Raw genomic sequence first — 13,203 nt, 5'->3', positions numbered from 1 at the left:
TGGCTGTCTCATATCTCTCACTACGTTAGCAAAGCAGTGGAGCTGCTAGGACCGATGTGGTCTGATTGTGGCTGTCTCATCTCTCTCACTGGGTCAGCAACGTGGTGGAGTAACTGGACCAAACTGGACCAGATTGTCTCATGTCTCTGACCATGTCAGCAACAGAGTAGAGCTTGGCCTACTTCATCTCTTTCAATGCATTGGCAACATGGTTCAGTTGCCATTTTCATGTTGGGGACCAATATCGTCTGGTTGTGACAATGGTATTGCTCTCTGTGCATACTCATTGCACAGTGATAGTAGTGTGAAAGTGGCGGTATAGAATATTATCGCTGCTTTGGAGAATGCTCTCCGTGTTGTCATCAGGGTGCAGCTTCTAGGCTGGAGTCAATCTGGTTGTGGCTCTCTCATCCTCCCTTTGTAGGCAGAACTTTTGAGAAACTCAGTCAAGAGCGTCAGGTGACATAACAAGAGACAAAAGTTTACACAAATCATATGAAATTTTATTTCAAATATAAATCTCTGGCGGCAGTGAAACAATGATATGATACAATGTACTGAGCATACTAGAGGCATGACTAATTAACATATAGACCGGTAACAGACTTACGAAGCTCTCCTTCAAAATGGATTGGTTTGCAGTACCACCCTTTCGTCTTCAGACATGGTTTTAGAAAATCTTTTCAGTTTGTAACCATCTGCACGAACTTGGTTTTAAAGAAATATTGACTTGATAGCTAAAGACTTGAGTTGCATATAACTTGGCAGGGTCACCATGGTGACAACTAAGCATGCCTATGCATGTTACAAGTGAGAGCGGCCTTACAGAGGAACTTCTACATCCGAAGACAGGTGAAAAATCGATCAAACAATCACCCCGGTGAATCCATGTGCCCACACTTTACGTCCAACATCATTAACAATGGCTGGCATGTCCACACTCTGCAATAGAGGCAACAATAGCACATGGGACCAGCGGTCCAACCAACAGCAGTCCAAACTTGTGCCGGGGATTTCATATATATATTACACCTGATTCTAATGGAGGTAGATAGGTTTGCTGCAAATGAGGTGGCAATATAAAGGCCAGATGCCAATTGGCCAAGTGGCCAAAACTTAAGAAAACTACCAAAAAATTGCTTAATCACAGAGAATCCATCCTTCTGTCAAAATACAGCCATGTTGATAAGTGAACAGCCTCTAACATTCCTCGAGGCCTTTGAATCAACACCGCCTTGGTGCTTATTCAATGTCCTCGAAGGATAATCAACTCAAAATTCACTCATCACAGGCTGCCACACAGATTAATATATGCAGTCGATAACGTGTACATCCGGTGCATACCGGTATATGGCAAATATAGTCTTTGTGTAAACTCATATACACAGATAGGACAGCACTGGTAGTACTTATATCACAAGGGCACTTGATCATCAAGGCATATGTAACCTCATTCGCAACCTTGCTCTCGCACATAAGATAATCACACGGGCACCAAATCATCAAGGTGTCTGCTAACTCATGCCCAAACTTGCTCTAGCACGAGGTGTAATCTTGCGCACCCTTCCACGACTACTTATACTCGTCTGTGACGACATTTCCATATCATCAAACCCATCATAATCACTGTCCTCGCCATAGTTGAATGTCCGTTGTCCCCTATTTCGCGTATTCCGACTGCGCCTTTCAGAATCATGCGATACAACATGTCGCTGGACGGGTTTTCTTTCCGAGCGACCTCGTAGCTTCCGAGATGATTTATCCTCCTCACTTTCCGATTCTGATGTGCTACTACTCGAGTCATTATCATCATCATTAGATGAATCATCTGAGCTACTCCCAGGCTCAGATCCTGATGAGCCCTCTTCCTCACTATTTTCATCAGTATTATTTACCACCACATTCCTTGTCCTAGTTCCAGTTGACTTAGCAACAGAATGCTCTTCTTCTTCTTCCTCTTCTTCCTCCTCTTCTTCTTCAGTTGAACTACCAGATGCCTCAGCAAAACTCTTTGTTGGTGCAGCAGCTCGTGAGATTTTGCGCACTTGATATCGACCAGTTTTTGAATGGCCATTTAACAACGGCTGTTTGCCTGCAAAAAAATGTATCAGGTGATAAATACATGATAATTCCAAAGACTGCAAGGAGTAGATAACACCATTGTGGCTTGTTAGTGTTTCTGGGTGCGGCACAAGTTGGGTTTACTGCTCTGGAGACCACATCTTCAGCCAGCAAGGGAAATCAATCTCAAGCTACAGTCAACCTGAATAGGCTCATTTACTAGTGCATTCAGCCTTCTTACCTTTATTTGACCTTGGTGTTTTCCTCCTTGGTGAGTCTGTTTCCACATTCACTTCTTCATCTGTTTCCTGGTCTGAAGAGGATGGCCTCTCTTCACTCACCAATCGACGCCTCTTCGGGGGAGGGTTGGCCAAACCTACCAAACGTTGAAATATTTGAACATTATAATGACAGAATGCTGGATATAAAACTGAATCATTTATCGTATGTATATGCAGACCTAGCGAGGCCATATCTGACTGACGGATCACATTATCTTGAAGCCCACTCATAGACTGTACACTTCAGCGTCTTATGATCCAATTTCACTTAACTTTACTCAGCCCTAGAGCACCCAACTCCTATTTTTAGTTGAAATTTGGAAAATAAAGCTTACTTTTAGCACTTCTGCTTGTTCTATCACGACTAGAACTCGATGGACCAGCAGTTGATGACGTGGACGGGCCAATGGGAAAGGGTCTTGATGGCTGAGCAGGTGATGGTGACAAAGGCCTCCTACTCCGGAATCCCCTGAAAAAACCCAGGTAAGTGTTACTTCGAGTTGCAGATTGGAAAAATGCTCCGCAACGCTGTCCGTTACTTCAGGCAAGACATCAACCCACTCTTTTTGTTACCTATCGATTCTACATGATCATTGAGAACCATAACGTGTGCCTTCCTTACCTTTGCCTGCCAGTCTTCTCAAAGCGTAAAGCTGATTTCCAATCACTGTTGATCTGTCGGATCCTGTCATCGAAGAACGCAGACAGTCGCAATGTCATCGAATATACCTTAATCACAGAATAGAACCAATCAAAACCATGCACAGTAAGAGGCTCCTGTGACTGGCCATCAATTCAGACACCCAGTCATGAAACACACATATCATGTTTTCCATTCTGTTTTCTCATAAAGGTGATGGGTTGTTTTAAGTCGATTGTCTGGGAACTCAGAAATACATGGAAATAAATCTCTTAGGTGAATTCCTATATCATTTTCACAAGTTGAGTACACAATAGAATTTCGAGTACATTGTAACTGTTCCAGCCAAGTTGCCAGAAGACTTATCTACTCATATTTAGATTTAGTTTTGGCTGAAAAGAACTAAAGTCAGCGCTGGCCTTGTGACAGATGTCAACACAAAATGAAGTACGGACCTACCTTGGATTTTTTATTTGTGTTGTATGATTTTGAATTGTTGAATATGAGGCGCATATCCTTTGCAAAGTCTCCTGGTCCTACGTAACGATCGTTATCAAACTTAGTTCTGATTTTGCTCAGGTCCATCGGATGGTCAATAATCTCAGTATAATCCTGTAAACAAAGGGGATTGGTGAGAAACATTCATATTCTTGTTGAAGAGAACTCACTTTCCTGATTGCAACCGTCAGTGCCAGTGTTGTCTCTTTCCACTGTTTTTGAAGTTTCTCCATTTGTGTTAAGCGTTGATGGAAACTACTTCTACAAGTGTAAAGAAAAGAATGAGTAATCACTTATCTGTCCAAATGCAGTAAAAGTCTCCTACTTACCGGGTGAGCCTGAGTACTGACAGGATACCTGAAGGGGAGGGAGTCATCATTCTCAACCATGGTTTCAAGCAGACCCAAGCAATCTCTCTTCCATGAGTTACTATCTGGGGCACTTTCGTGTCTGGAATGCCTTCTTGATGGGCTGTGGTAGTCGCCATCCTGGAGTACAAATAACTTAAAATGATGTATGAGGCCTTGTCTGCTTGAACAGCAATAACATGCAGTGTAAACACACAACTGATAGAAACCACGGTTATTGAACTTGAATGATAAGCCAAGTAACAGAAAAACCAGAACATTTTTACCTGCCCGCAGTGTACAGATGAACAATATGAGAGCCAAGATGTGAATAATTTCACAGGTCTTTTACCTCGTTTTCTGAATCAGTTTCTGATGATGTGCCACCTTCAAGATCAAAATCCTTTGCTCGTTGATTGTAGATAATCATTGGGTCATCACAGTTGCTATCTCTGCAAGAGCAAAATGTTAGGTTTATCAATGTTTCACCTGGCCCACTTCTGCTCTTCCTCATCATTCTAATTAGAGTATGATGATGAATGATAAACTTTTAGGGTTATTGTCTGGTATTGACTATGGTGGAGGTTATCATGCCACTTCAGACTCTGATCTCAGCCTATCCCGCTAAACTTTCATTAGACCTCAGGAAAGCTACAAGCTTCACGATACTGAAAGGTACACCCTGACCGCTAGCTGAGAGTCCAACCACTGCACGGTACAACAAATAAACTTACTCGATAAACTTGAGACAGACATCTGTGATCAGCCTCGCTGACTTATTAATGTCAGTCCCTGCTTCATTGAATTTGTTCGAATTGGATTCAATGTGACGTACATCGAACTGTAGGGCGTTGATTCTCCTGAAACATGAAACAATCAACTATATGGTATGATGTTGAATGAATTACACTTGAAACTGTCTGACATTCTCAGGAAGAGACCTTCCACTGGTCCCTCAGTGGCCTGTGATTAGCGGATTAAGGGAGAATTTCACTTGAGTTTCTGCAATAATATCAAATAGTCCACTAATATTCGAACAGCACCTCACCTATAGAACCTGTTGGCGAGTCGTTCCTTGATAGTGTTGAGATCAATAGGGTACTCCACAACAATGGCGTAGACCGGATAGGAGCTGAGATCCACCGGCGCGATGAATGGTTCCGCTCTCGAGAGCTGCATGATCGTCTCTAACCCATGAACGATGCGTTCACACTCGGCATCACGGCTGCAGGGAGGCCATTCATTGGCCTTGGGTGAATACAGAAGCTGTTTCAGTTCAGCTGGAGTGACAGGAACACTACCGCCCTTGTCTTTCGGTATCCCTGGAAACAAGACGCAACAAATTGAGGAATCTTCTACACATGAAGCGTGTCTGGGTTCTTGTGCCCAACACTAGAGAACTGGATCGCTCAGTCATGCTTTGAGCAACAAGCGAGACCTGACCAAAGTTCAAGCTTGGCTAAAATCTTGTTTGAGCAAATATATACATGCTTCCCGAAATTGGTGGCTTGCATTGGAACTAACTTTTCCCCCCTTGTCCGTCATTAAAGGCATTCAAGTGTGTTGGTCAACCATGACTATCTCCTTTGTCCCTCCACCATAAGGCCGAGTTTCCCCTTATGACATCACTATTTCGGAGACTCAGCGCCCCATTTCTGGAAAGGTGTAAAGTTTAATTCTAATAAGCATGTAGAGTTTTAAATGAAAAGTCTAGCACTTACGTCTTTTATGAATGCCTTCAAGATCCCATGGGCTCATCTTCTCAAACTCGCCATTGTCCCACCTGAAGTGAAGTATGAATTAAAGCATAAGAAATACTGAAATTGTTCTTACTTTTTTGCAGAGGTTTGCCAGAGCAAATCCTTCAACTTGTGACTGATTTATACATAAGATTAAACTGAGAGTGAGAGAGAGAGAGACTGAGAGAGAGACATTTGAACACTGCATATCAGAATAGTAAAGTTCAACCAAAAACCTCAAACTTACGCCACACTAAAGCACTGGAATAAGCTATCTGGAAAATCTGACTGGAATGGTTCTTGATTTTCTATCGTGCCTAACCACCACGCATCGTCAATAAGCGAACAGAAACGATCAGCAGGTTTCCAATTCCTCCGCATGGCATTATCATACATCTGTCTTAGCACCAAGAAATCGATAACATCAGGCATATCATGATATCTGAAAGGGATTATGCAGTTATTTCATACGTGTTTTTAGAGGTTGAATTATTCTCGAAATTATGGCTCTTATTTAACCTTTTCATAATTTCTGAATGAAAACTAAAGAGTTTTGTTCCTAAAAATTTTCAGAATATTTTTGCCCTTGTGAGGCATTTTGTCAAGAAAAACTTCAATGGTTCAAACAATTGGATACTGATCGGATTCACTTACTTGATATTGAATGACGAGCCTGTTAAAGCACCTGAAGAAGGGTCCATGAATGCCAGTTTGAGGCAGCACAGTCTGGGAGGTTTAACCTCGTATTTGATTCCGATAATTTTCACCAACTCATGTTCCTGGAGAAGAGAAATGCTCGTACATGAACCAAGAGGTAACAAATATAGGAGAATCTGAAACTCACTATGATTTTGAAACCTTGGAATCTTTGCTTGTAACAAGTTACAACATGAAGTCATTCTCTTTCACTCCAAAACAACCAACAACTCAAATTGTTAGAGTAGTGTTAACGCCTACCCTGAGATTCGGCATTTTGTGCCAAGGCTGGTATCGATTAGGATCCAGGTTGTAGACGTTTCGTCTCTTTACTGCATGAACATACGCCTCATGGCCTTGTCGAAAGTACATCACTTCATCACCCATCTGTGGCACATAGGGGGCTTTACGAGGTATTGTGTCTGTCAGCCATATTGGAGGGATGAATGCTTCAGGCACTTCTTTGATGTCCTCCATGTGGGGTACACTTTTTTTGATAATTTTCTGAAAGAACAATGGTAGTAAATCAAGTTACCTTATGGAATGTTGGAATGGATAGTCGGGCTAATGCGATTCTTCCATCATACCCCATAATAAAGACTTTCTCAATCTCACTCAGTTCTGTATTATCTGCACCCGAATCAGCTTCTTTATTTATGGTAATCTAACCTCATTTGGATATTTGGTAAGGCTGACCACTTAAGTTCACCAATGGAGAGTACTACTCACCTTTTTTTCTTTCTTTCTTGGTGGAGGCTTTCTCTTGGCTGTTGATGCTACTGGGACATCACCATCACCTTCAACTTCTGTTTCGGCCTCTGATGATGACACTTTACGCCGTTTTCTTGAGCGCTGTGAACGTTTTGGGGGTTGGAGGCTAAGTCCTGTGTCCGCTATCCAATCAGAATAGTCACTAGACTCACTGTAAGAAGAAGAAGACTTTCAAGGCGACATCAACAAGATCTAAACTGGTCTATATTTCAAGAGGTTCGAGGACCACAGTGTCAGTGAAATGTTAAGATGGACTACATGGTGATACCTACCCCCCAACAGAATGTGCACTACTCCAGTTTTCCAACTGTTCCACTTCATTATCTGTTTGGATGATCGTATCACTATTAGAATCCTAAAAGAAACAAAGAATTATACAAATCTTAGAAAGTTAATCAAATTGAAGAAAGACGGATTTGTGTAAGCCAAATGATCAGCTATCCTCAGTCTACATTGCAACATGCCGACTTGCGCAACCTAACCTGTTTTGGAAATTGCTAGTTGCTAATAACAAGCTAAACTTGCCCACTCACCTCCACTTCTGTGTCATAGAGTGCCCTGGTCACGAGGCGATTCACCCCAGTCTCCTCATTGTTGCCCCGAGTACCGTAGGCATGCTTACGACCCTTCTTTTTGTTCCTTCGAGTCCGCATATGACTACCAGAGTCACTGGAGTCAGTCTGAAAAGAAAGCACACATTTTTTACACTTATGCATCACAATATTATACGCACTGATGTCCTAGGAATTCCATCTTTCATGAAGGTAAGTTTGCTTCATTAATATCCATTCGAAGGGTGCTCCTTCTCAAATCTATCAATAGAGCTATGTTCCAGGCAAAATTTGCTGTGGCCTAATGAAACCATTTTGAGGCAAGCAAATTTAATTACAATTGCCAGGGGCAGAGAAGACTAAAATAGCCATGGCATCTCACCAACAATCTAAACAGATTGTTATTGGCTAAAATAGAAGGTTGACTTACCCTAGCAAGAGGTAGAGGCTTCCTTTTCCTTTCATGAATGTACTTCTTCATCTCTTCTTCTGTTGCACTCTTTCTCCAATGTTGAATACTCCTGAAAAGTACAAAACATCATCATCATAAGAATTGCAGCATTTTCAGGTTGCCCTCGTAGATGTCTATTTGAAAAAGTTTTCATCCGATATGTGCCGAAAATCCTCCAAAGAAATGATCATTATTGTCAAAGAATACAACTGAAACTTACTTATATACAGCTGGGTCCATCGCTCTTATCAACACCCTCTTCTTGAGAGCTTGCACCTCACTGTTAGTGGCGCGGTGAGACACAGGGACATTCCCCTCGGCCTGGCGCACACCCTCACCACCACGCCGGCGCACTCGATTAGAACCAGAAGGACCTGCAAGACAATGATAAAAGAAGAAAAAATAAGGAAAAACTGAAGGAACAGTGTTCATCACCAGATATTTTAGATTTATGTGTCCGTTGTGATTGGAAGAGAAGCATACCAAAGGTGAGATGAGGTGTTAGTAAATATAATCAGCGTTGCAAATTTGATTTGGACAGATCTCGGACCAGGGACTGCAACAGTTTTAGGGTGGAAAATATCATCGGCAATGAAACAAGCTGACATTCAATTCTGTATTTACCATCAATGCTTATAGATCTGAGAGGCTCTCGACTTGGACCTCCAAGTCTTATATCCTGTTCATGTTGGAGGAGACGAATGGCGGCATCAAGGACCACTTGGCCACCTTCTCCAGGCGGTGGAGGTTCCTCCTCCTCTTCTTCTATGACTGGTATATTCAGCAGCTGATCATCTATCACTTCACGATTACCTGAACAAACAAAAGTTCCAAGTTAATGCGCATTTTGGATGAAAGTGCATGAGGCAATTCCCAAAATGCAGACCATCTAGATTTCTCACCATTGATGGCAACACCAATCTGTGGCAACAACTGTGAATCATTACAACTTTCCCTTCCCGGCACGAGACGTTGGTATTTGGGAGGATGAGGAAGCCCATCAACATCCACCAAGAAGGGAGGTGGCATGAGGTGAGGAGGTTGCTGTGTCTGCTCATCCAACACAAAGTTGTTTGCATCACGTATGAGAGGTCGGTAGTCGGTATGGAAGAAGATCTCATCTGGAATCTGAAATTGAAAGGAAACAATTTGTGCCTCATTCAGTATCAAAACATGTCTACTCCTTATTGAGGATGAGCAAGTAATCAAATGAGCAATGCTACTACTTATAGCCACCATTGATTCAATACTTATTTGTCTTTCGACCCACCTTTTTGTATTTCTCACTGCTGCCGAAGCCAAAGATGAGGAGGTGACCATGGGAATCAGTAGCTGCCAAGTTCTGTCCATTACAAGAGAATTTGCAGTCAAAAACAGCACCATATCCCTGGCCAGCAATCTGAAAGACACAAGATCGGTTTCAAAAATACTGATTGCTCTGAAGGCATAGGAAGGAATATGCAAGAACTTGACATAAGAAAACTTGCTTACCGAATTCTTGAAGGTGTTGACAAGTTTGCCAGAGAAGAGATCCCAAATGATGATCTTCCCATCATGGCCAGCACTGAGCAAGATACGAGGATCTATTGTATGGGTCTCCAGCACGAACACTTCATCCTCATGGCCCTTGAGGACTTGTCTCAGTTCACCCGTAGATGAATCCCACACCTTCAATGAACAGTCGTTAACAGCTGTGATGACAAATCTGTCGTCAAGGCTCCAGGCGACCATGGTTACTTTAAATTTGTTCACATGATGTTCTTCTTCCAAGGGAGCTCTGAAAAGATGGAATACCATTTATACTTGTGCCACTACACACTGAACAATGGCTCATGGCGACAGGAGAGCACAAAAGCACATTTAAGATTGAACATAAGATCAAATAGAATAAGAATTGAAACACAAACCAATTCATTGTCAAGTCACGTGAACATGTGAATGTACATGTACCTGCACACACACTATCAGTTCTCTTACTTTGTTAATCTTGTGGCCATATCGAGTACCAGATTCTTCCACTCCTGTCTGTCAAACCGCCAGATTCGAGCCGTACCATCACGGCTACCACTGACAAACCGGTCACTCCGGTGGCTGTACTGGATGCTATCTACTCGATCCATGTGCGACTCTAATTCACAGATCTTCTCTGGGACCGTACCAAGGTAACAGAATACCCTGATCACATGATCTGTGCTGCCGGTTGCCAAAAAGATTCCACCGGGGCTGAAGGAGGAGCACAACATCTGAGCTCCAGCTCGTGACCTCTCAATGAACTTAGCCGGTTTTGGACTGGAAATAAAACAACAAGACTGAATCACGCAATCAAGAAAGAGCTTGCCCTGTCAAATGGCTCCAGATATGCCTGTAACCATTTTTTCCCGACTTGAGCATAAAGTTTTATCAATTCACCGGAACACAGGGTACCGTTTATCATTATCAAAGTTGTAAACTTACTTGAACTTGTAATTGGATGCATTAAACTCCCAGAAACAGACACAGCCATCTCCACCAGTCGATGCAAGGTACCGTGTGTTACCTCGTACCAATGGACTGAACTGTACAGAGGTGATCATGCCAGTATGGCCCGTCAAGACAGCTAGTGGTGACGTCGTCCGTAGACACCAGATCCTGATCAACTTATCACAGCTCCCCGACGCCAAGATTGTATTCTCATAGTTGACAGCAATGTCGGTTATCTCTCCCGAATGTCCCCGGAACGTTGCAAGTAGTCGCCCATCCATGACACACCATACCTTTATCAAGCAGTCATCAGCACCCTGTAAAATCAGTGCAAAGGAAAGAGTATGAACTAACCGCAAGGCGCAATGGCAATGTATCCAATGTTGTTCAGAATGAAACTACAAGTCAAAAACATATAATAGATCCTCGGCTTTATTTTCAGCCGTTCTTATACCTATCCTGGCTCTACTTACTTGGGAAGTTTCTGAGGTTCACTTGATAAGTTTAAATCAAATAAAGTTGAAACTTACAGTGAAAATGTATCTGCCAGCTCTATCAAAGGCCACGCAGTAGACGGAGGACAAGTGTACTACGGCCCTGGAATGCATCGTAAACTTGGTACCATACGTCTTCCATGGCACTGCATGATCATAGCGCACGGTACCTGAAACTTCTCGACCTCTCAGAACATTGACTGAAAAAAACAAGCCATGTAATTAGAAAAAAATTTCTCGGTGTGAGGAATTGTTTGTAGTCTTGTAAGTTGATAAAGTTTCAAGACTTTGGTTGTCACACTTCAGAGAGACACACAATGACAGTTAGGGGCCTACATTGAGTAGACACACTACATCTGCGAATCATCCTTATTTGAAGGTTTACTTACTGATATTTGGAGGATTTGCTAAGTTTGATGGTGGACCCAACGGCCTGCCATGGCGAGTTGCAGCATGTATCGTTCCAGGCCATTTTGTGAATTTGACATCATCTTCAGTCCTCAGCAAGGACAGGCGACCCGCTCCGAGAAGAGACTTGACACCACAAACACTTGGGGCAATACTTTTTTCAAGGAGTGGTCCAACACGCTGACATACTTTTAGCAGATGTTTTGGTGCTATATGGCCATACAAAGTATTCTGAAAGGAGAAATTGCAGCATGTTGCCAGACATAATTGTGACCACTTTTCGCCGATGGCAATAGGCCAAAATATCCCAGAGCTATATTATTAATCAGACAGCTAAATATCAAATCTAATGATTAGCCAGGACTTGCGTAACATAATAGCATAACTGAGTAACATGCATGGTAAAGAGGACGACCCAAATCATATCGGATCACATCACTGACAAAGGGAAGTGGCTTGCCCAAGGTCTCACAACATGACCTTGTTTCATCAAGACACTTCTTTACACTCCCTCTGCTGCCCATATAGGATTGCCATATTGAAAGCATGAATCAAGCATGTAACGGAAGACAGGCTCTGTTAAACTGAGTGAATTATATTTATTTTTAAGTCAATAACCTTAAAATTTAAAAAAAAATATTTAGAACTCAGGAAATGAAAGGAAACAACCAAGAATTTACACGGGGGGGGGAGAGACTTGTTTGAATCACTGGCTGTTACCTGCCTGGAAAATAGTCCAGGCCTGGTCATTTGCATAATCTATTATTATCGTCGAATCGCATTGCGTCTATAAATAGCCCTGGTCTCGTTACCTTATTAGATATGCAAAGCTCTGGGCAAGCTGATTGGTTGGTATTCCAGAACATTGCCAATGATACCAGAATACATTACCTTCAGGAGTAAACAATTTTTCACAAATAGGTTGCATTTTTGGCTCTTTTTAGACATTTTTTTAGAGTTTTGGGACATGTTGCATGAATCAATGGTGACTGAATGCCGATATAAGCCACAATACACCAATTCAGAGAAAATATTTTTTCAAACACTTTTTTGCCTTTTCCCCCCAAATTCCTGGAAAATCACAAGAATAAACTTTTGCCCAAAAAATCTTACCAAATTATCAAAGTCTCTCTCATGTTGCTCTCCTAGCCAATCAATCCTCTTTGGTAAAAGCTGAAAAATAATGGAAATTAGGGGCAAATGGTGAACGCAGACTGTCTATTTCTGAAATTTGGACATTCACTGATTATAAACCACTTCTTGGCACTAATTAAACGCGTTTCCAGGAAATACTAGCAAACGAAAACCACGTTGTGAGCGAGCAAGAAGTATGTTTTGAAACAGAAAATTCACGGCATTTTACTTACCCCATTTCCTTCGATTTCTCGCTTCAAAACCTGAAATCGAAGACAGCGATACTTAGATAATGTCTAAAACAATCCAATAAATTGGAAATCAGAACTGGACTTACCTCAGCTGTCTTTTTACAGGGTCCTAATTCGAGAAATTTGGCGATGAGGAAATACAGTTCTGAAAGAAACAACACGAATTTAGTCACCCCGATTCACGTGAAGCATCAGGCCGCTTAAACTTGAAATTGTTCAAGGTTTTACCTGATTCCACTCGTGAATGTCCCTGGCTTCCAGATTCTGAAGCACTTTCCATTATTTGAGATTGATAAAGTATCAAAAACTAATGTTTTTCACGGACTATGTACCAAGATAAATAACGCCATTTTTATGTACACATCTCAGCATTGAACATAGAAGGAAAATTTATTTACGGCCGCAGCCCAGTTATATTCGT

General features: G+C 42.0%; 1 protein-coding gene across 1 annotated transcript; it reads right to left on the bottom strand.

The window, feature by feature from the left end:
- Positions 1-481: 481 nt before the first annotated feature.
- On the bottom strand, positions 482-13,196 carry LOC135488072 (bromodomain and WD repeat-containing protein 3-like). The gene is made up of 30 exons (XM_064772471.1): positions 13,011-13,196; positions 12,869-12,927; positions 12,765-12,794; positions 12,511-12,570; positions 11,379-11,628; positions 11,026-11,189; positions 10,490-10,812; positions 10,013-10,324; positions 9,527-9,812; positions 9,306-9,434; positions 8,938-9,163; positions 8,660-8,848; positions 8,256-8,409; positions 8,015-8,105; positions 7,567-7,713; positions 7,306-7,388; positions 6,992-7,184; positions 6,524-6,766; positions 6,221-6,345; positions 5,814-6,008; positions 5,549-5,610; positions 4,876-5,149; positions 4,562-4,687; positions 4,180-4,279; positions 3,810-3,968; positions 3,442-3,594; positions 2,965-3,071; positions 2,678-2,811; positions 2,303-2,437; positions 482-2,092 (listed from the first exon to the last, which is right to left on the bottom strand). The coding sequence occupies exons 1-30, from the start codon at positions 13,060-13,062 to the stop codon at positions 1,515-1,517; spliced, it is 5,139 nt and encodes a 1,712-aa protein (XP_064628541.1). The 5' UTR covers positions 13,063-13,196; the 3' UTR covers positions 482-1,514.
- Between the last annotated feature and the right edge of the window lie 7 nt (positions 13,197-13,203).

The sequence above is a fragment of the Lineus longissimus genome, chromosome 5 (assembly GCF_910592395.1).
Source record: "Lineus longissimus chromosome 5, tnLinLong1.2, whole genome shotgun sequence".
NCBI lineage: Eukaryota > Metazoa > Nemertea > Pilidiophora > Heteronemertea > Lineidae > Lineus > Lineus longissimus.
Note: the sequence above shows the minus strand (reverse complement) of the source record. Positions and strands in the feature narration are given on the sequence as shown.